Source organism: Prinia subflava, chromosome 8 (genome assembly GCF_021018805.1).
Source record: "Prinia subflava isolate CZ2003 ecotype Zambia chromosome 8, Cam_Psub_1.2, whole genome shotgun sequence".
Taxonomy (NCBI): Eukaryota; Metazoa; Chordata; class Aves; order Passeriformes; family Cisticolidae; genus Prinia; species Prinia subflava.
In genome coordinates, this window is record NC_086254.1 from 15,459,160 (window position 1) to 15,479,543 (window position 20,384).

The 20,384-nt window shown below is 54.6% G+C and overlaps 3 protein-coding genes across 9 annotated transcripts; 1 reads left to right on the forward strand and 2 right to left on the reverse strand.

Annotated features, from left to right (window-relative positions):
• Positions 1-79: 79 nt before the first annotated feature.
• Positions 80-10,512, reverse strand: RFXANK (regulatory factor X associated ankyrin containing protein). 5 transcript variants are annotated; one of them, XM_063403564.1, is made up of 10 exons: positions 10,381-10,512; positions 8,406-8,547; positions 8,230-8,295; positions 5,900-5,980; positions 4,945-5,043; positions 4,570-4,670; positions 2,633-2,758; positions 1,454-1,520; positions 1,233-1,313; positions 80-510 (listed from the first exon to the last, which is right to left on the reverse strand). In XM_063403564.1, the coding sequence occupies exons 3-10, from the start codon at positions 8,267-8,269 to the stop codon at positions 449-451; spliced, it is 657 nt and encodes a 218-aa protein (XP_063259634.1). In that variant the 5' UTR covers positions 8,270-8,295; positions 8,406-8,547; positions 10,381-10,512; the 3' UTR covers positions 80-448. The 5 variants fall into 5 exon arrangements, with proteins under 5 accessions (XP_063259634.1, XP_063259633.1, XP_063259636.1 ...); XM_063403563.1 differs by having other exon boundaries at positions 10,254-10,392; XM_063403566.1 differs by lacking the exon at positions 10,381-10,512 and having other exon boundaries at positions 8,230-8,310; positions 8,406-8,873.
• Positions 10,475-16,495, forward strand: BORCS8 (BLOC-1 related complex subunit 8). Of its 3 annotated transcripts, XR_010081124.1 has the most exons (6): positions 10,476-10,632; positions 10,984-11,096; positions 12,513-12,577; positions 14,467-14,574; positions 15,990-16,120; positions 16,248-16,495. XR_010081124.1 is itself a non-coding variant. In XM_063403577.1 (5 exons), exons 1-5 carry the CDS (start codon positions 10,596-10,598, stop codon positions 16,030-16,032), a joined length of 366 nt encoding a protein of 121 aa, XP_063259647.1. In that variant the 5' UTR covers positions 10,476-10,595; the 3' UTR covers positions 16,033-16,495. The 3 variants fall into 3 exon arrangements, 2 of the variants coding, with proteins under 2 accessions (XP_063259646.1, XP_063259647.1); XM_063403577.1 differs by having other exon boundaries at positions 15,990-16,495; XM_063403576.1 differs by lacking the exons at positions 14,467-14,574; positions 15,990-16,120; positions 16,248-16,495 and adding an exon at positions 13,936-14,248 and having other exon boundaries at positions 10,475-10,632.
• Positions 16,496-16,647: 152 nt separating this feature from the next.
• Positions 16,648-19,275, reverse strand: LOC134553606 (uncharacterized). The gene has a single exon (XM_063403493.1). It carries the CDS (start codon positions 18,587-18,589, stop codon positions 17,267-17,269), a length of 1,323 nt encoding a protein of 440 aa, XP_063259563.1. The 5' UTR covers positions 18,590-19,275; the 3' UTR covers positions 16,648-17,266.
• Between the last annotated feature and the right edge of the window lie 1,109 nt (positions 19,276-20,384).

Below are 20,384 nucleotides of genomic sequence, written 5' to 3' on the forward strand. Positions count from 1 at the left end.
ATTTTCACCCAATTTCCCTCGTGGCTGCACAAAAACCAGGACTGGGATGGGCTGAGGCAGCACAGGGGGTTCCTTCTGATTTTAATTTTAATTAAAAGTTTATTTCCAATGGAAAACGTGGAGCAGCAGAGCCCGGCTGCTCTGCACAGAATTCCAGAATGCTGAGGGGAAATTTTCACCCAATTTCCCTCGTGGCTGCCCAAAAACCAGGATTGGGATGGGCTGAGGCAGCACAGGGGGTTCCTTCCGGGTTTAATTCAAATTAAAAGTTTATTTCCAGTGGAAAACACGGAGCAGCAGAGCCCAGCTGGGGCTGGAATGAGCGTCCCTGGATTTGAGGCACCTTGGATCCAGGCAGGGCAGGAATTCCCGGATTTCTCCGTGCCTGGAGCCTGTTCCAGGCTGGGCTGAGGCCGTGGTGGCCTTGGGGACAGCTGGAGGTGTCCCCTCACTTCTTCCTCCTCTTGTTGCGGAACAGCTTCAGGATGTGACTCTCGATCACCTGCTGGACTGAGGGGGGACAGGGGTTCAGGGGGCTGCTCTGGGGAGGAGCTGCTGTTTTCTGGTGTTTTCTGAGGGAAAATCGCCGTTTTCTGAGGGGAACACCCCATTTTCTGAGGGAAAATCGCGGTTTTCTGAGGGGAACACCCCATTTTCTGAGGGAAAATCGCTGTTTTCTGAGGGGAACACCCCATTTTCTGAGGGAAAATCGCTGTTTTCTGAGGGGAACACCCCATTTTCTGAAGGAAAATCCCAGTTTTCTGATGGAAATCCCAGTTTTCTGAGGGAGAAGTCCCATTTTCTGAGGCAGAACCTCATTTTTCTGAGGGAAAATCTCCATTTTTCTGAGGGAAAATCTCCATTTTCTGAGGGGAACCCATGTTTTCCCAGGGGAAAATCCCATTTTTCTGAGGGGAAAATCCCCAATTTTCTGAGGCAGAACCCCATTTTTCTGAGGGAAAATCCCCATTTTTCTGAGGGGAACATCCCCATTTCTCTGAGGTGAAAATCCCCATTTTTCTGAGGGAAAATCCCCATTTTCTGAGGCAGAACCCCATTTTCTGAGGCAGAACCCCATTTTCTGAGGTGAAAAATCCCCATTTTTCTGAGGGAAAATCCCCATTTTCTGCGGGGAAAACCCCCAATTTTCTGAGGGGAACATCCCCATTTCTTTGAGGTGAAAATCCCATTTTTCTGAGGTCAAACCCCTGTTTTCCAGGGCCAACCCTTACCTTTCTTGTGCCCCAGGGCCACGGCCAGGTCCATGGGGGTGTACCCCGAATCCGCCTCCTCCGTCAGGTCAGCGCCGCCCGCTGCGGGAAGGGGGGGCTGGCACAGGGACCCCAAAGGGACCCCAAAAGGGACCCCAAAGGGCTCCCAGGCAGGGAAGGAACAATTCCAGGAGCTGGCATCAGCAGGATCATTCATTTAATTTCATTTTTTTTGGCCTTACCCAGCAGGGCCTCCACACACTTGACGTGGTTCCCGCGCACGGCGTAGAGTAGGGGGGTGCCCCCGTTCTGTGGGGAGGGAGGGGAAGGGGAGGGAGGGGAAGGGGAGGGAGGGGAAGGGTCATTCCCGAGCTCCTGCCCCTCCCTCGAGGGTCCCTGAGCCGCTGGGACCCCCCCCCTGCAGCCTGTCCCAGCTCCGGACTGGGATCTGCTGGGATTCCACAGCCAGCGTTGTCTGGTCTTAGGTTGGATCTCACTGGGATCCCATTCCAGCCTCTCCCAGCTCCAGACTGGGATCCCATTCCAGCCTCTCCCAGCTCCAGACTGGGATTCCATTCCAGCCTCCCCCAGCTCCAGACTGGGTCTCACTGGGATCCCATTCCAGCCTCCCCCAGCTCCAGACTGGATCTCACTGGGATCCCATTCCAGCCTCTCCCAGCTCCACACTGGGATCCCATTCCAGCCTCTCCCAGTTCCAGACTGGGTCTCACTGGGATCCTGTTCCAGCCTCCCCCAGTTCCAGACTGGGATCCCATTCCAGCCTCTCCCAACTCCAGACTGGATCTCACTGGGATCCCATTCCAGCCTCCCCCAGTTCCAGACTGGGTCTCACTGGGATCCTGTTCCAGCCTCCCCCAGTTCCAGACTGGGATCCCATTCCAGCCTCTCCCAGCTCCAGACTGGATCTCACTGGGATCCCACTCCAGCCTCTCCCAGTTCCAGACTGGATCTCACTGGGATCCCATTCCAGCCTCTCCCAGCTCCAGACTGGATCTCACTGGGATCCCATTCCAGCCTCTCCCAGCTCCACACTGGGTCTCACTGGGATCCTGTTCCAGCCTCCCCCAGTTCCAGACTGGAATCCCATTCCAGCCTCTCCCAACTCCAGACTGGATCTCACTGGGATCCCATTCCAGCCTCCCTCAGCTCCAGACTGGTGTCCCCTGGCTGTGCTGGTGGCACTGGGGAGGTTTGTCCTGGTGTCCCTGGTGTCCCTGCTGTCCCCCAGTTTTCCTGCTGTCCCTGCTGTCCCCCGCTGTCCCCCATTGTCCCCGCTGTCCCCCGCTGTCCCCCATTTTCCCCACTGTCCCCGCTGTCCTCCGCTGTCCCCTGCTCTCCCCCGCTGTCCCCTGCTGTCCCCCGCTGTCCCCACCGTCCCCCGGGCGCGCAGGTGGCCTCACCCAGTCGTAGGTGTTGATGTCCACGTCCCTGTCCAGCAGCAGGGTGACAATGTCGGTGTAGCCGCCCATGCTGGCCAGCGCCAGCGCGCTCTCCCGCTCCTTGGCCAGCGCGTGGGGGTCCGCGCCCTGGGACACGGGGACACGGGGACATGGGGACACTGCCACCACACCGGGGACATGGGGACACTGTCCCACACACCAGGGACATGGGGACATGGGGACATGGGGACACGGGGACATGGGGACACTGCCCCACACACCGGGGACACGGGGACATGGGGACACTGCCAGCACACTGGGGACACAGGGACACTGTCCCACACACCAGGGACATGGGGACATGGGGACATGGGGACACGGGGACATGGGGACACAGGGACACGGGGACACTGCCCCCACACCAGGGACATGGGGACATGGGGACAGCCGGTGACACTGCCAGCACACCGGGGACATGGGGACACTGCCCCCACACCAGGGACACTGGGACATGGGGACACTGCCCGACACACCAGGGACATGGGGACAGTAGGGGGGACACTGCCCCCACACTGGGGCATGGGGACAGTAGGGGTGACACTGCTCGCGGCCACCTCCCCGAGGGCTGGCACCGCCCCTGCACCCCCAGTTCCCTCCCCTGAACAAAATCCTTACTGGGAATATTCTCATTCCCAGTTCCCTGACCCAAATCCTTACTGGGAATATTCTCATTCCCAGTTCCCTCCCCTGGGGAGACCCCTGGACTAAAAACAGTGGGAGATCCCAAGATAAAAAAAAAAGGAAGATGCCTGGATTGAAAACAGTAGGAGATCCCAGGATAAAAGAGGGAGGAGATCCCAGGATAAAAGAGGGAGATCCCAGAATAAAAACCAGTGAGAAATCCCAGGATAAAAGAGGGAAATCCCAGGATTAAAAACAGAGAAGGATCCCAAGATAAAAAAGGGAGATCACTGGATTAAAGAGAGAGCGAGATCCCAGGATAAAAAAAGGGAGATCCCAGGATTAAAAAAAAGGAAATCCCAGGATAAAAGAGGGAGATCCCAGGATTGATTAAAGCAGATCCCAGGACTGATAAGAAAGGGAGATCCCAGGATTGATTAAAGCAGATCCCAGGACTGATAAGACAGGGAGATCCCAGGATTAAAGCAGACCCCAGGATTAAAGGCAGACCCCAGCACTGATTAAAGCAGACCCCAGGATTGATTAAAGGCAGACCCCAGGCTTAATTAAAGCAGACCCCAGGATTAAAGGGAGACCCCAAGATTAAAGCAGAGCCCAGGATTAATTAAAGCAGACCCCAGGACTGATTAAAGCAGACCCCAGGATTAAAGGGAGACCCCAAGATTAAAGCAGACCCCAGGACTGATTAAAGGGAGACCCCAGGACTGATTAAAGGGAGACCCCAGGATTGATTAAAGGGAGACCCCAGGATTGATTAAAGCAGACCCCAGGATTAAAGCAGACCCCAGGACTGATTAAAGCAGACCCCAGGATTAAAGGGAGACCCCAAGATTAAAGCAGAGCCCAGGATTAATTAAAGGCACACCCCAGGACTGATTAAAGCAGACCCCAGGATTAAAGCAGACCCCAGGACTGATTAAAGCAGACCCCAGGATTAAAGGGAGACCCCAAGATTAAAGCAGAGCCCAGGATTAAAGGGAGACCCCAGGATTAATTAAAGGCACACCCCAGGACTGATTAAAGCAGACCCCAGGATTAAAGCAGACCCCAGGATTAATTAAAGCAGGCCCCAGGATTAAAGGGAGACCCCAGGATTAAAGCAGACCCCAGGACTGATTAAAGCACACCCCAGGATTAAAGGGAGACCCCAAGATTAAAGCAGAGCCCAGGATTAATTAAAGCAGAGCCCAGGATTAATTAAAGCAGGCCCCAGGGTGCTGCTGGCCCCCGGCAGCCCCGGAGCCCCCCGGCCTCACCCACTCCAGGAGGTGCCGCACGGTCTCGATCTCCCCGAAGGCCGCGGCCCAGATCAGGGGGGTGAAGCCCCTCTCGTCCGGTTTGTTCACCAAATTCTCACCTGGGCGAGGTGAAAGCACCCAGGTGAACCCCCCCGTGCTCCCAGTCAAACCAGTAAAACCAGTAAGGGCCGCAAAACCACCACAGGCAGCCGGTGGATGGTTGGAATTGATGATTTTTGAGGATTTTTCTGATCTCCAAAACGGGAAAAATCTCCAAAAACCCCCAAAAAAACCCCAATTCCGGGATTTTATGGCAGAGTGAAAACCACACTGAGGGTGTGAGGTCACCAGAGGGGACCTGGCAGGTCCTGGCAGGGCCAAAGGGACACCGACCTTTCTTGAGGTGCTCCTTCAGCTGGACGAGCTCCCCTTGGGCGGCCAGCTGGTGGATGGACAGCGCTGGGAGAGATAGAAACATGGGAAAAGAATTCCCTGAAAATTGTGGGGGTGGGAGCTGTCCCCAAAACCCTGGGGTGTCCCCAAAACCCTGGGGTGTCCCCAGCCCCTCCCCTCCTGTCCCCGTGTCCCCTGGGGTGTCCCCAAAATCCTGAGGTGTCCCCAAAATCCCAGGGTGTCCCCAGCCCCTCCCCTCCTGTCCCCATGTCCCCTGGGGTGTCCCCAAAATCCCAGGGTGTCCCCAAAATCCCGCGGTGTCCCCAAAATCCTGGGGTGTCCCCAAAACCCTGGGGTGTCCCCAAAATCCCAGGGTGTCCCCAAAACCCTGGGGTGTCCCCAAAACCCTGGGGTGTCCCCTGGGGTGTCCCCAGCCCCTCCCCTGCTGTCCCCAAAATCCTGGGGTGTCCCCAAAATCCTGGGGTGTCCCCAGCCCCTCCCCCGCTGTCCCTTGGGATATCCCCAGCCCCTCCCCCGCTGTCCCCTGGGATATCCCCAGCCCCTCCCCTGCTGTCCCCCTGTCCCCAGGGGTGGCCCCAATCCGTCCCCTGCTGTCCCCTGGGGTGTCCCGAGCCCCTCCCCTGCTGTCCCCAAAATCCTGGGGTGTCCCCAGCCCCTGGGATGTCCCCAACCCCTCCATTACTGTCCCCTGTCCCCTGGGGTGTCCCCAGCCCCTGGGATGTCCCCAGCCCCTCCATTACTGTCCCCTGTCCCCTGGGGTGTCCCCAGCCCCTGGGATGTCCCCAACCCCTCCATTGCTGTCCCCCTGTCCCCTGGGGTGTCCCCAACCCCTCCATTGCTGTCCCCCTGTCCCCTGGGGTGTCCCCAGCCCCTCCCCTGCTGTCCCCTGTCCCCTGGTGGCCCTGGTGGCCCTGGGGACACTGGTGGCACTCACTGTCCAGCGTGGCTGGCAGCGCTGACACCTCGTTGCCTCTCTGCCTGTTGGTCAAGGTGTTGGAATGCTTCAGGGGGAAACCTGCAGGGACAGCACAGAGGGCTTTTAATTTCATTTTAATTAATTTAAATTAATTCTCTATTAATTTAGGGTTTATTCTCTGTTAATTTGTCTTAATTTGGGGTTTTTCTCTATTTATTTCGGGTTTATTATATTAATTTTTGCATTTTTTCTCCATTCATTTCGGGTCTGTTCTCTATTAATTTTAGGTTTATTTTCTATTTAGCCATTTTTGATTAATATTTGGTTTATTTTCTATTAATTTAGGGGTTCTTCTCGATTTATTTATTTATTCTCTATTTTGGAATTACTGTCTTAATTTGGGGTTTATTTGCTATTCATTTAGGGTTTATTCTCTATTTATTTATTTCCTACTTATTTATTTATTCTCTATTAATTCTTGACTAATTTCAGGTTTATTTTCTATTAATTTATTCTCTATTAATCCAAGGTTTATTCTCCAATAATTTCGGGTTTATTCTCTAATAATTTCAAGTTCCATTCTCTATTAATTTCAGGATTATTCTCTATTAATTTCTGTTGCATTTTATATTTATTTATTCTCTATGAGTTTACGCTCTATTTATTTGTTTGTTTGTTCTGTTTTAATTTTGGGGTTATTCTCTATTAATTTCGAGCTTATTCTTTATTTATTCCCTATTAATTTCAGGTTTATTCTCTATTAATTTCAGGCTTATTTTCTAATAGTTTCATCTCTTATTCTCTATTGATTTCAGGATTATTCTCTACTGATTTCTGGTGTATTTTATATTTTTTTATTCTCTATTTATTTATTTATTGGTTTATTTTTTATTAATTTTGGACTTATTCTCTACTAATTTTCAAATTAGTTCAAAAATTAGTTTATAATTTCTTTATTTCTTTATTCTTTACTAATTTCAGGTTTCTTTTCTGTTTCTTTCATCATCCAGGTCCATCCTCCTATTTCCCATCCTTGCTGGGCTCCACTTGGGAATCCCAAAATGGGGAAAATCCAGGGAAAAATGAGATTCCCAGGAGGAATCACCACAAACTTTGGGATTGGGACTGGAATTGGATTTTCTACATTTGAGGCAGCATTTTAGGCTCTTTCTTGAGAATCCCAAAATGTTTCCAGCACCTGATCTGTGATTAAATTGGGAAAATCCAGGGAAAAATGAGATTCCCATCTCCAGTTCCAGCGTGGAGCTGCAGCGACCTCTCAGGGCTGGCAGGAGGAGTTGGCACCAAATTTTGGGATTGGGACTGGAATGGGATTTTCCATATTTGAGGCAGCAATTTTAGGCTCTTTCTTGAGAATCTCAAAGTGTTTCCAGCCTCCAATACGTGATTAAATTGGGGAAAATGTGATTAAACTGGGGAAAATTCAGGGGAAAATGAGATTCCCACAAGGAGTCACCACCAAACTTTGGGATTGGAACAGGATTTCCCTGGAATCCCAAAATGTTTCCAGCCCCCAATAAGTGATTACATTGGGGAAAATATGATTAAATTGGAGAAAATTCAGGGAAAAATGAGATTCCCAGGAGGAGCCATCACCAAACTTTGGGATTGGGACTGGAACGGGATTTCCCACATCTGAGGCAGCAGTTTTAGGCTTTTTCTTGGGAATCCCAAAGTGTTTCCAGTCCCTGATCCACAATTAAATTGGGGAAAATCCAGGGAAAAATGAGATTCCCAGGAGGGTCAGTGCCAAACTTTGGGATTGGGACTGGAATGGGATTTTTCACATTTGAGGCAGCATTTTAGGCTCTTTCTTGAGAATCTCAAAATGTTTCCAGCCACCAATACGTGATTAAATTGGGGAAAATTCAGGGAAAAATGAGATTCCCATGAGGAGCCGGCACCAGACTTTGGGATTGGGATGGGAACGGGATTTCCCACATCTGAGGCAGCATTTTAGGCTTTTTCTTGAGACTCTCAAAGTGTTTTCAGCCTCCAATATGTGATTAAATTGGGGAAAATGTGATTAAATTGGGGAAAATTCAGGGAAAAATGAGATTCCCACGAGGAGTCATCACCAAATTTTGGGATTGGGATTGGAACGGGACTTCCCACATTTTAGGCTCTTTCTTGAGAAACCCAAAATGTTTCCAGCCCCTGATCCATGATTAAATTGGGGAAAATTCAGGGAAAAATGAGATTCCCACAAGGAGTCACCACCAAATTTTGGGATTGGGATTGGAACGGGATTTTCCACATTTGAGGCTCCATCCCGGGATTTTTTGGGATGAGACACCGCAGGAATTTCCCCCCTGTGCCACACTCACCGTCCAGGGCCGGGGCCTCGCCGCCACTCTGGGAATCCATGGAAGCAGCCGAGGGATTCCTCGCCCCTGCAAGGCGGGATCCTGGGGGTCACCCCCCTTTTTGGGGTGTCCTGGGCTGGCTGACCCCCAGGTTTTCCAGGAGGATCCCAGTTTGTCCCCCCACATTCCCAACTCACCGTCCCCGCATGCCGGGAGCGCCGTGTCCTGCCGGGGACACGCCGAGGGGACCCCGCTGTCCCCCGGGGCCGCCAGCTCCTGTTCACTCTTTTCCCCCTTTTTTCACCCAAAAAGTGGGGGGACACCTCTGACTGCTCCTTCCTGGCACGAGGGTGGGTTGGGAACAGGGGGAACTGTGGGGCAGCCCCCGAGTGCTGGGAGCCCCGAACTGCAGCAGGGTTTGGGGTGCCCTTTGCCCTCCCCACCCTGTTCCTGGGGTCCCCCTGTTCTATTGCTGGGATCCCCCCTTCCCTCCACATCCCTGTGCCTGGGGTCCCCCTTTTCTTCTTATCCTATTTCTGGCATCCCCCTTTCCCTCTCCATCCCTGTGCCTGGGGTTCCTCTTGCTGTTCCCATTTTTATTTCAGGGGTCCTGCTTTTGTTCCCATTCCTGGGGTTTGCCTTCTCTCCTTGTTCCTGGGATCTCCCTTCCCTTCCCTTCCCTTCCCTTCCCTTCCCTTCCCTTCCCTTCCCTTCCCTTCCCTTCCCTTCCCTTCCCTTCCCTTCCCTTCCCTTCCCTTCCCTTCCCTTCCCTTCCCTTCCCTTCCCTTCCCAAACCTTCCCTTCCCAAACCTTCCCTTCCCAAACCTTCCCAAACCTTCCCAAACCTTCCCAAACCTTCCCATTCCCATTCCTTCCCCTATTCCTGGGATCCCTCTTGCCGTTCCCAGCTCTATTTCTGGGGTCTCCCTTCTTTACCCACCGCTGTTCTTGGGGTCCCTCTTGTTCTCCTCAACCCTATCCCTGGGGTCCCCCCGTTCCTTCCTTATTCCGGGGATCCCCCCTCTGTTCCCATCCCCGTTCCTGGGATCCGTTCCCATCCCAGTTCCCGGGATCCGTTCCCATCCCCGTTCCCGGGATCCGTTCCCGGGATCCGTTCCCATCCCCGTTCCAGGGATCCGTTCCCATCCCAGTTCCCGGGATCCGTTCCCATCCCCGTTCCAGGGATCCGTTCCCATCCCCGTTCCCGGGATCCGTTCCAGGGATCCGTTCCCATCCCAGTTCCAGGGATCCGTTCCCATCCCCATTCCCGGGATCCGTTCCCATCCCAGTTCCCGGGATCCGTTCCCATCCCAGTTCCAGGGATCCGTTCCCTTCCCTATTCCCGGCACTTCCCACTCTCCAATCTCCGCTCCCGGAGCTCCTCCGAGCTCGGCCCAGGGACCCCCGGGACTCCCCCGTTCCATCTCCCCGGCCCCTCACCACCGTCTCCGCTCCCCGGTCCCAATCCCGGTCCCTCTCCCCGATCCCGGTTCTGATCCCAATCCCGTTCTTGTTCCCGTTCCCTCTCCCTCTCCCCGGTCCCTCTCCCCGGTCCCGTTCCCTCTCCCCGGTCCCTCTCCCCCGTTCCCGGTCCCTCTCCCCGTTCCCGGTCCTGTGCCCGGTCCCGGTCCCTCTCCCCCGTTCCCGTTCCCTCTCCCCATTCCCGTTCCCCTCTCCCCGTTCCCGTTCCCTCTCCCCGTTCCCGTTCCCGGTCCCGTTCCCGGTCCCTCTCCCCGTTCCCGTTCCCGGTTCCCTCTCCCCGTTCCCGGTCCCTCTCCCCGTTCCCCTCTCCCCGTTCCCTCTCCCCGTTCCCGGTCCCTCTCCCCGTTCCCCTCTCCCCGTTCCCGGTCCCGTTCCCGGTCCCTCTCCCCTCTCCCCGGTCCCTCTCCCCATTCCCGTTCCCCTCTCCCCGGTCCCGGTCCCTCTCCCCGGTCCCGGTCCCTCTCCCCGGTCCCGGTCCCTCTCCCCGGTCCCTCTCCCCATTCCCGTTCCCGGTCCCGTTCCCGGTCCCTCTCCCCTCTCCCCGGTCCCGGTCCCGGTCTCACCGCGGCCTCCCCGCTCTCCCGTCCCTCCCTCGCGCTTCCTGCGGCGGGACCGGCCCGGCCCGGCCCCACCTCCCGCTGAGGGCGGCCTTAAACTACACCGGGGACGGTGACACCAGGGGTGACAAACCGGGAGCCACCGTCGTCCCCAGGGGTGACAAACCGGAGACACCGAGCGTCCCCAGGGGTGACAATGGCGACCCGGGGGTGACACCGATTCGAGGGTAGCAGCGCCCGAGCGGAACGTTGACACCGCGGCCGCGTTTCCGGCCGGGGCTGTTTTCTCTGCCCGCGCGGGGCGGTTTCGAGGGGGCGCCGGCGGAAGCGGAAGCGGCGGCGGGCGGGATGGAGGAACCGGAGATGCAGCTGAAGGTGAAGAAAGGTGGGACCGGGAAAAGCGGGACCGGGAACGGCGGGCAAGGGAAAAGCGGGGCCGGGAGGGGCGCGGAGACCACGGGGATGCGCTGAGAGAAGCTCCGCGGTCGCGATTTAGCCGGTCGCGACAGGACGCGGCGTGTCGTATTTGGATCCCCGAGTGCCGTGGTTGGGAAGAGCCTCTGGGAATCCCTTGGAGATTTCTCTGTGGAGATTTTTCTGCGGATTTCCACGGATCTTTATGGACATATTTCTATGGAGAGATTTCCATGGAGATATTCCCGTGGATTTCCCGCCATGTCCCGATTTCCCGGTGATTCCCGGTAATTCCCGGTAATTCCCGGTTCTCCCCCGCCAGTGACGGACAAGTTCACCGAGAGCCTGTACGTGCTGGCCAACGAGCCCTCGGTGGCGCTGTTCCGGCTGCAGGAGCACGTCCGCCGCTCCCTGCCCGAGCTGGCCCAGCACAAGGTCGGTACCGCAGCCCGGACCGGGAATCCCGGGATCCAAATCCCGCCCTGTCCCGGTTTTCCAGCCTGGGAATCCCGGGATACAAATCCCGCCCTGTCCCGGTTTTCCAGCCTGGGAATCCCGGGATACAAATCCTGCCCTGTCCCGGTTTTCCATCCCGGGAATTCCGGGATTTAAATCCCAGCCAGTGCCGCAGCCCGGCCCGGGAATGCTGGGATCCAAATCCCACCCCATCCTGCTTTTCCATTCTCAGAATTCCAGGATCCAAATCCCAGACAGTGCTGCTGCTCCATCCTGGGAATTCCGGGATTTAAATCCCAGCCTGTTCCACTTTTCCAGCCTGGGAATTCCGGGATCCAGTCCCAGCCAGTGCTACTGCTCCATCCTGGGAATTTCAGGATCCAAATCCCGCCCAATCCCACTGCTCCAGCCTGGGAATCCCGGGATACAAACCCACCCTGGTCCCACTTTTCCATCCTTGGAATTCCGGGATCCAATCCCAGCCAGTCCTGCTGCTCCAGCCTGGGAATTCCGGGATTTAAATCCCACCCTGTCTCGGTGCTCTGGCCTCGGATTTCTGGGATCCAATCCCGCTTTTCCATCCTGGGAATTCAGGATACAAACCCACCCAGTGCCGCTGCCCAGTCTGGGAATTCCGGGTTCCAGATCCCACCCAGTGCTGCTTTTCCAGCCTGGGAATTCCGGGATCCAAATCCTGCCCTATCCTGCTCCTCTGGCCTCGGAATTCCGGGATCCAATCCCAGCCAGTGCTGCTGCTCCATCCTGGGAATTCCGGGATCCATTCCCACCCTATCTGGCTTTTCCAGGGGTATTCCAGGTATTTTCCTGGCTATTCCAGGCTCCAAATCCCGCCCAGTGCTGCTTTTCCAGCCTGGGAATTCCAGGATTTAAATCCCACCTGTGTCCTGGAATTCCACCCCTCATCCCAAATCCCTCTGCAGCTCTCCTGGAGCTCTTCAGGCCCTGGAAGCAGCTCCAAGGATTCCCTGGATCCTTCTCCCACCTTTCCTTGGACATTCCAGAGATCCAGGGGCAGCCCCAGCTCCTCTGGGAATTCCATCCCAGCCCCTCCCCACCCTCCCAGCCAGGAATTCCTTCCCAAAATCCCACCCAAATCTCCATTTCCCAGTTTAAGTCCATTCCCTGTGTCCTGGAATTCCATCCCTCATCCCAAATCCCTCTGCAGCTCTCCTGGAGCCCCCTTCAGCCTCTGGAAACAGCTCCGAGGTTTTTCTGGATCCTTCTCTAACCTGGCCTTGGACATTGCAGGGATCCAGGGGCAGCCACAGCTCCTCTGGAATTCCATCCCATTCCCTCTCCCCAGGAATTCCTGCCCATTCTCCCCATTCCCAGTTAAAATCCTGCCTGATCCAGGTTGTTTTTTTCCCTCCCCAGTCGGACATGCAGAGCTGGGAGGAGCAGAGCCAGGGAGCCATTTACACCGTGGAGTACGCCTGCAGGTACTGGGGGTACTGGGGGTACTGGGATTCCGGGAATTCCAGGAATTCCGGGCTGGAAAACCCAGCGGGATCCAGGGAATGAGTTGGGATTTGAAATTTTCACATTGAGGGCGAAATTCCTGGAATTCTGGGCTGAAAAAGAGCAGGATCCAGGGAATGAGGATGGGAAAGGTTGGGATGAGCTTTGATCAGCAGGAATTTTCATTTGAGGGTGAAATTCCCGGAATTCTGGGCTGGAAAAGAGCAGGATCCAGGGAATGAGCCGGGATTTGGGATGAGCTTTGAGCTCTTAGCAGGAATTTTCATTTGAGAGTGGAATTCCTGGAATTCTGGGCTGGAAAACAGCAGGATCCAGGGAATGAGTTGGGATTTAGGATTTTCACTTTGAGAATGAAATTCCTGGAATTCTGGGCTGGAAATCGCAGTGGGATCCAGGGAATGGGGATGGGAAGGGTTGGGATTTTTCATTTGGGACTGGAATTCCCGGAATTCTGGGCTGGAAACCAGCAGGATCCAGGGAATGAGGACCCAGGGAATGAGTTGGGATTTGAGATTTTCACTTTGAGGGTGAAATTCCTGGAATTCCAGGCTGGAAACCAGCAGAACCCAGGGAATGAGGACCCAGGGAATGAGTTGGGATTTGAGATTTTCACTTTGAGGATGAAATTCCTGGGATTCTGGGCTGGAAACCAGCAGGATCCAGGGAATGAGGATCCAGGGAAGAGCTGGGATTTGGGAATTTAGCAGGACCCCCAGAATTTTAAAGTGATTTCCCTAAATCCCCACAGTGCAAACTCGAGATTTTATGGGATTAGAGAGGAAAAAACCAGAATTTGGAATTCCAGCCCCTTTCTCCTCCCTTTTTTTCCCCTTTTCCCCCTTTTCCTGCTTTTCCAGCACCATCAAGGGCATGGCAGACAGCGGGGTTTACTTCAAGGGATTTGGGATTTTCACATTGAGGGTGAAATTCCTGGAATTCTGGGCTGGAAACCAGCAGGATGCAGGGAATGAGTTGGGATTTGGGATTTTCACTTTGAGAATGAAATTCCTGGAATTCTGGGCTGGAAAAAACAGCAGGATCCAGGGAATGAGTTGGGATTTGGGATTTTCACTTTGAGGGCGAAATTCCCGGAATTTTGGACTGGAAAAAACAGCAGGATCCAGGGAATGAGGACCCAGGGAAGAGCTGGGATTTGGGAATTTACCAGCACCCCCAGAATTTTAAAGTGATTTCCCCAAATCCCCACAGTGCAAACTCGAGATTTCCTGGGATTAGAGTGGAAACAACCAGAATTTGGAATTCCAGCCCCTTTCTCCTCCCTTTTTTCCCACTTTTCCCCCTTTTCCTGCTTTTCCAGCGCCATCAAGGGCATGGCTGACAGCGGGGTTTACTTCAAGGGATTTGGGATTTTCACATTGAGGGTGAAATTCCTGGAATTCTGGGCTGGAAAAGAGCAGGATCCAGGGAATGAGTTGGGATTTGGGATTTTCACTTTGAGGATGAAATTCCTGGAATTCTGGGCTGGAAAAGAGCAGGATGCAGGGAATGAGTTGGGATTTGGGATTTTCACTTTGAGGATGAAATTCCTGGAATTCTGGGCTGGAAAAAACAGCAGGATCCAGGGAATGAGTTGGGATTTGAGATTTTCACTTTGAGGATGAAATTCCTGGAATTCTGGGCTGGAAACCAGCAGGATCCAGGGAATGAGGATCCAGGGAAGAGTCGGGATTTTGGGAATTTACCAGAACCCTCAAGGCTTTGAGAGTGATTTCCCCCAGATCCCCACAGTGCAAACTCGAGATTTTCCAGGATTAGAGTGGAAACAACCAGAATTTGGGAATTCCAGCTCCCCCTTTTCCCACTTTTCCTGCTTTTCCCGCTTTTCCAGCGCCATCAAGGGCATGGCTGACAGCGGGGTTTACTTCAAGAGCATCGACAGCCTCCTCAAGCACTCCATCGCCCTGAAGGAGCAGCTCAACGCCGCCCAGGGCCGCAGGTACCCGGGAAATCTGGGAAAAAACCCCGGGAATATACCCCGGGATGCTCCAGGACTGCATTCCCTGCTTCAATCCCTCCCTTCCCTGGGGAGAAAACGGGAAAAAAACGGGAAAAAATTGAATTTTAGGGGAGGTTTGGGGGTGTTGAAGGGAGGGGAGCTCTGGAAGGGGTTGGGATTTTGGGATGGGGTTGGGATTTTGGGATGGGGTTGGGATTTTGGGATGTGGTTGGGATTTGGGGATTTTGGGATGGGTTGGGAAGAGGCTGCTTTGATTCTATTTTTTTGGGGGGGCAAAATTCCTTTAGGAATATCCTGGATTTTCCAGGATTGCATTCCCTGCTTTAATCCCATCCTTCCCTGGGGAGAAAACAGGAAAAAAACCGAATTTTGGGGGTGGTAAAGGGAGGGGAGCTCTGGAAGAGGTTGAGATTTTGGGATGGGGTTGGGAAGGGGCTGCTTTGATTCCTTTTTTTTTTTTTTTGGGATAGGATTCTTTTAGGAATATCCTGGGTTCTCCAGGACTGCATTCCCTGCTTTTATCCCCCCCTTCCCTGGGGAGAAAACGGGAAAAAAATTCGAATTTTAGGGGATCTTTGGGGGTGGTAAAGGGAGGGGAGCTCGGAAAGGGGTTGGGATTTTGGGATGGGGTTGGGATTTTGGGATGGGGTTGGGATTTTGGGATTTTGGGATGGGCTTGGGAAGAGGCTGCTTTGATTCTATTGTTTTTTTTGGGGGGTAGAATTCCTTTAGGAATATCCTGGATTTTCCAGGACAGCATTCCCTGCTTCAATCCCCCCCTTCCCTGGGGAGAAAATGGGAAAAAATAGGAAAAAAATGGAATTTTAGGGGATATTTTGGGGTGGTAAAGTGAAGAGAGCTTGGAAGGGGTTGGGATTTTGGGATTTTGGGATGGGGTTGGGATTTTGGGATGGGGTTGGAATTTTGGGATTTTGGGATTTTGGGATGGGGTTGGGAAGAGGCTGCTTTGATCCCATTTTGGGGGGCAAAATTCCTTTAGGAATATCCTGGATTTTCTAGGACTGCATTCCCTGCTTCAATCCCACCCTTCCCTGGGGAGAAAACAGGAAAAAAATCGAATTTTAGTGGGGGAATTTTTGGGATTCATTTTGATTTTAGGAGAGCTTTTTTTTTTTTTTTTTTTTTTTTTTATTTTGATTTTAGGGGGGATTTTTTGGGATTTTTTTTTTTATTTTAGAGGAGAATTTTTTGGGATTTATTATGATTTTAGGGGGGGGGGATATTTGGGATTTTTCCCCATGCACCAGTGGCTGGACCCCCCCACACCAACCCCTTTACCCAGCACCCTTTTTTTACAGGAATTTTCCAGAAAAACCCCAATTTTCCCTCTTTTCCAGCCTGCCACATTTGACTTTTCCCATTTTTCCCCACAGCACCTCCTCCTCCCAATCCAAGAATCCTCCAGGAACTTCCTGATTTTCCATCCTCGATTTCCAAACCTCGGGAAGAGACGGAAAAAAAAAATCCTAAAAATCCTCCTTGACCTCCCCCTGAGGCTGCACAGGTAGAAAAGCCAAATTCAGACCAAAAATCAGCTGGAAAAATCCCAAATCCTCATTTTTGGGACCTTTTTTCCATGGAAAAACGGGCTGGGTTTGTGTTTATCCTTCCTGCTTTTATTTTTTCTCCAGGCTTTATTTTTCCCACCCAAAAAAAATGAGGTTTTCTTCAGGAATTTGATGTAAAAAAAGCTGGAATGTGAGTTGGAAAAAAGCTTTTGTTGATTGGAATTCTCCATGGAGAAGCTTTTCCAGCGGGTGCCAAGGAATTGCTGGGTTTGGGTTTAATGAGGACGAGAATAAAAAGGAAAAAAAAAAGAAAAATCCACCCCCCATTAAAAAAACCAACGAGAAAATTCCTTTTCGAGGTTTTAAACTTTTCTACTTTTGCTTGGAGCTCCTTTTTTTGTTTGGTTTTCCAAGGGCATGGAACAAAATAATGTGGAATTTTAGGCCTTCAAGGGAGAAAAAAAGATTTGCTGCTCAGGAGTGGAAAATCCCAGGAAAATCATGGAAAAAAAAATCCCGGAAAAAGAAATCCCGGAAAAAGAAATCCCGGAAAAAAAAAATCCTTCACACCCTCATAAAAAACATGGAAAAATCAGCCAAATTTGCTGCTCAGGAGCTGAAAATCCCAGGAAAAATCATGGAAAAAAATAAATTCCTCATAAAAAACCACAAAAAAGCAGCAAAATTTGCTGCTCAGGAGCGGAAAATCCTGGGGAAAAAAATCCCAGGAAAAGAAAATCCCGAAAAAAAATTTCCCTCACACCCTAATAAAAACCATGGAAAAATCGGCCAAAATTTGCTGCTCAGGAGCGGAAAATCCCTGGAAAATCATGGAAAAAAATGAATTCCTCATAAAAAACATGGGAAATGCAGCCAAATTTGCTGCTGAGGAGCTGAAAATGTGGAAAAAAATCCCAGGAAAAAAAAAAAAATCCCGGGAAAAAAAAAAATCCCAGAAAGAAAAAAAATCCTTCACACCCTCATAAAAAACATGGAAAAATCGGCCAAATTTGCTGCTCAGGAGCTGAAAATCCCAGGAAAATCATGGAAAAAAATTAATCCCTCATAAAAAACATGGGAAAAGCAGCCAAATTTGTTGCTCAGGAGCAGAAAATCCTGGAAAAAATCCTGGAAAAATCCCCTCACACCAGCGTGGAGTCCCTGCCCGTGGAATTCCTCATGGCATTCCAAGGATTTCCCTGCTCCAGGAGCAGCCCCGAGCCCGCCTCCAGCGTCCTGTGGGTGCGGGCGAATTCCCGAGGCTCCCGCTGGAATAATTCCCTCTGGAATTCCCCATGGAATTCGCCGCTCCTGGAGCTGGAGGTGGATCCCAGCCGGGCTTTGCCCTTCGGGAGAGGTGGGAAGGAGAATTCCCCATGGAATAATTCCCCATGGAGTAATTCCCGCTGGGATTCTCGCTGGAATTCGCCGCTCCCGGAGCTGGAGGCGGAGCCCGGCCGGGCTTTGCCCTCCGGGAAAGGTGGAAAGGAGAATTCCCCATGGAATTCCCCATGGAAGAATTCCCGCTGGAAGAATTCCCCATGGAATTCCCCATGGAATTCACCGCTCCTGGAGCTGGAGGTGGATCCCAGCCGGGCTTTGCCCTCCGGGAAAGGTGGGAAGGAGAATTCCCCATGGAATTCCCGCTGGAATAATTCCCTATGGAATAATTCCCCATGGAAGAATTCCCGCTGGAATAATTCCCCATGGAATTCCCAATGGAATTCCGGAGCCGCGGTGGTTTTGTCGTCGACGTCGTTCTCGTACAAAGCTCGGGAAGGCTCCGGGCGGGGAATTTTTCGGGAATTTGGGGAATTTCGGGATGTTCGGAGGGCGTGGAGCAGGGAGAGCAGCAGGAGCAGAATTCCCGAGGTCAGGATGGAGGCGGCGGCGATCCCGGCACCAGAGCGGCGGCCACGGGCTCCGGGAGCGCCCCGGGACCGGGACCGGGAACCGGCACCGGGAACAGGGGGGACCGGCACCGGGAACCGGGGGGACCGGCACCGGGAACCGGGGAACCGGCACTGGGAACCGGGGGGACCGGCACTGGGAACCGGGGGGAACCGGCACTGGGACCGGGGAACCGGCACCGGGAACCGGCGGGACAGGGAACCAGGGGGAACCGGCACCGGGAACCGGGGAACCGGCACCGGGAACCGGCACCGGGAACTGGCGGGACCGGCGGAACCGGGGCGGGGGAGGCGCCGAGCGATTCCTCGGTGCCGCCGCTGCGGGAGCTCGGACGTGGAACGGGAACGGGGAACGGGAATCAGGAGACCGGGAATGGGGAACCGGGAATGGGGAACCGGGAGCGCCTCCGTTCCGCGGTGTCCGCCGGGCCGGCCCCTCCTGCCTCCGGGCCGGGACCCCCGGGCCGGCTCCGCCCCCGGTGAGGCCCCGGGAGCCTCTCGGGGTGGGCGCTTGCGGACGGACGGACAGACAGACACGGAGCCGCTTCCCCCCATCCCCAGCCCCGCCTTTCCCTGGGAAAACCCCGGGATTGACCCCCCCGGGGCTGGCGGGAAGCGGCGGCCGCGGTTCCCCGGTCCCGCATCCCCCGGGAGCGGCGGCTCCGGCCTCCACCTGCGCCGGGATTGTCCCTTCCCGCCCCGCCGGGAGCTCCCGGAACGTTCCCAGTCCCGGCAGGCTGGGAAAGGACCCTCGGGCCGGCCCCTGGGACCCCCGCGAGTTTCCCATGCCTTAAAAATACCCTGGGAAGCGGAATCGCCTTTTCCTCCGGGACCCGCCCCGCCCGCGCCGCTCCCTCGGGAATCCTGGAGGTTCCCGCGCGGGATTTAACTCGGGAAAATTCCCGCGTGGGTCACCTGGGAAACGACCTGCGAGAACAGGGGATTCCCCGGAGACGGGGCGAGGGGACACGAGGGGACACGAGGGGACATTGGGGTCCGGGGGGTGCCACTCAGCCTCCCCCAGCCCGGTGTCAGCGGCCGTGCCCAGCCCGGGCTGTGGGATCGGACCGAGGTGACCTTTGGGTCTGCTGGGGGAGCAGAGCTGGCTGTCACCTCGTGTCCCCTCCTGTCCCTCTTTGTCTCTCTCTGTCCCTCTGTCCCTTCCTGTCCCCCTCTGTCCTTCCCTGTCCCTCTCTGTCCCTCTGTCCCTCTCTATCCCCTCCTGTCCCTTCCTGTCCCTCTGTGTCCCTCTGTCCCCTCCTGTCCCTCCCTGTCCCTCTGTCCCTCTCTGTCCCTCCCTGTCCCTCTGTCCCTTTCTGCCCCTTCCTGTCCCTCTGTCCCTCCCTGTCCCTCCCTGTCCCTCCCTGTCCCTCCCTGTCCCTCCCTGTCCCTCTGTCCCTCTCTGTCCCTCTGTCCCTCTGTCCCCTCCTGTCCCTCTCTGTCCCTCTCTGTCCCTCTGTCCCCCTCTGTCCCTTTCTGTCCCTTCCTGTCTCACTGTCCCTCCCTGTCCCTCTGTCCCCCTGTCCCTCTCTGTCCCTCTCTATCCCCTCCTGTCCCTCTGTCCCTCCCTGTCCCTCTGTCCCTCTGTCCCCCTGTCCCGCGTGGGTGGTTCCCGCTGGCACCGCGGGCACCCGGGGCTATTTTGAACTCCCGCCGTGTTGGCCTTGGCAGCAGCCGGAGTTTGGCTCCAGGCTCGCTTCCAGGATTTTTGGAAAGGCAGGCGGAGGGTGGCAGTCCCTGGGACTCGGCCCAAAGTCCCCAAACCCCGGTGACGACATCTCTGTCCCTTCCCTGGACAGCGGCAGAGCCCTGCCGTGTCACTTGGTGTCACTTGGGGTGCAGCTCCCATCCCAGCGCCTCAGGCTCCCCAAAATCCCGGGATTTCGGGGCAGGACGAGCCTCAAGAGGGAGCTCAAAGCTTTGGAGCTGGGAAGGAGCACCCGGGGGGTCCCTGCGCCCAAAAATGGCTTTGCCTGGCACGGCCGGGAGTGACCCTGACCCGGGCCACACCCTGGGAATTCCGAGGTGAGGGAAGGACGGCACAGGGCAGGGGTGTCCCCCAAAAAGCCACCCCGAGTTGTCCCCAAACCGTCCCAGGACCCCCGGGGGTGTCACCTCAGACCCTGCCTGCGCTTCTGTTCTCCCCCCCACGCCCTCTTCAGGATCAATGAAGATTACGAGCGGGGCTAATTAACACTCTGCTAATTGCGCTCTATAAATCACAAGCTTTCAAAGCAGCTCGAAGGAAGAAGTCGTGCCCTGAGCGCCAGCGCGGCCTGAGAGCCTCGCCCAGGAATTCCGAAATTCCTCCTTTCTCCAGATTTCCCTCCCCACCTTCCTGGGGCTGGGA

What these genes read in the sequence shown, in the direction of transcription:
- BORCS8 (XM_063403576.1), top strand. Translation starts at nt 10,596, where the DNA reads ATGGAGGAACCGGAGATGCAGCTGAAGGTGAAGAAAG. An exon ending in GCAGCTGAAGGTGAAGAAAG is followed by an intron (nt 10,633 to 10,983) that starts GTGGGACCGGGA and finishes CTCCCCCGCCAG; the next exon opens with TGACGGACAAGTTCACCGAG. An exon ending in ACCGTGGAGTACGCCTGCAG is followed by an intron (nt 12,578 to 13,935) that starts GTACTGGGGGTA and finishes CTGCTTTTCCAG; the next exon opens with CGCCATCAAGGGCATGGCTG.
- RFXANK (XM_063403564.1), bottom strand. Translation starts at nt 8,269, where the DNA reads ATGGATTCCCAGAGTGGCGGCGAGGCCCCGGCCCTGGACG. An exon ending in GAAGGAGCACCTCAAGAAAG is followed by an intron (nt 4,671 to 4,944) that starts GTCGGTGTCCCT and finishes CACCTCGCCCAG; the next exon opens with GTGAGAATTTGGTGAACAAA. An exon ending in TGCGGCACCTCCTGGAGTGG is followed by an intron (nt 2,759 to 4,569) that starts GTGAGGCCGGGG and finishes CCCGTGTCCCAG; the next exon opens with GGCGCGGACCCCCACGCGCT.
- LOC134553606 (XM_063403493.1), bottom strand. Translation starts at nt 18,589, where the DNA reads ATGGGGGGAAGCGGCTCCGTGTCTGTCTGTCCGTCCGTCCGCAAGCGC.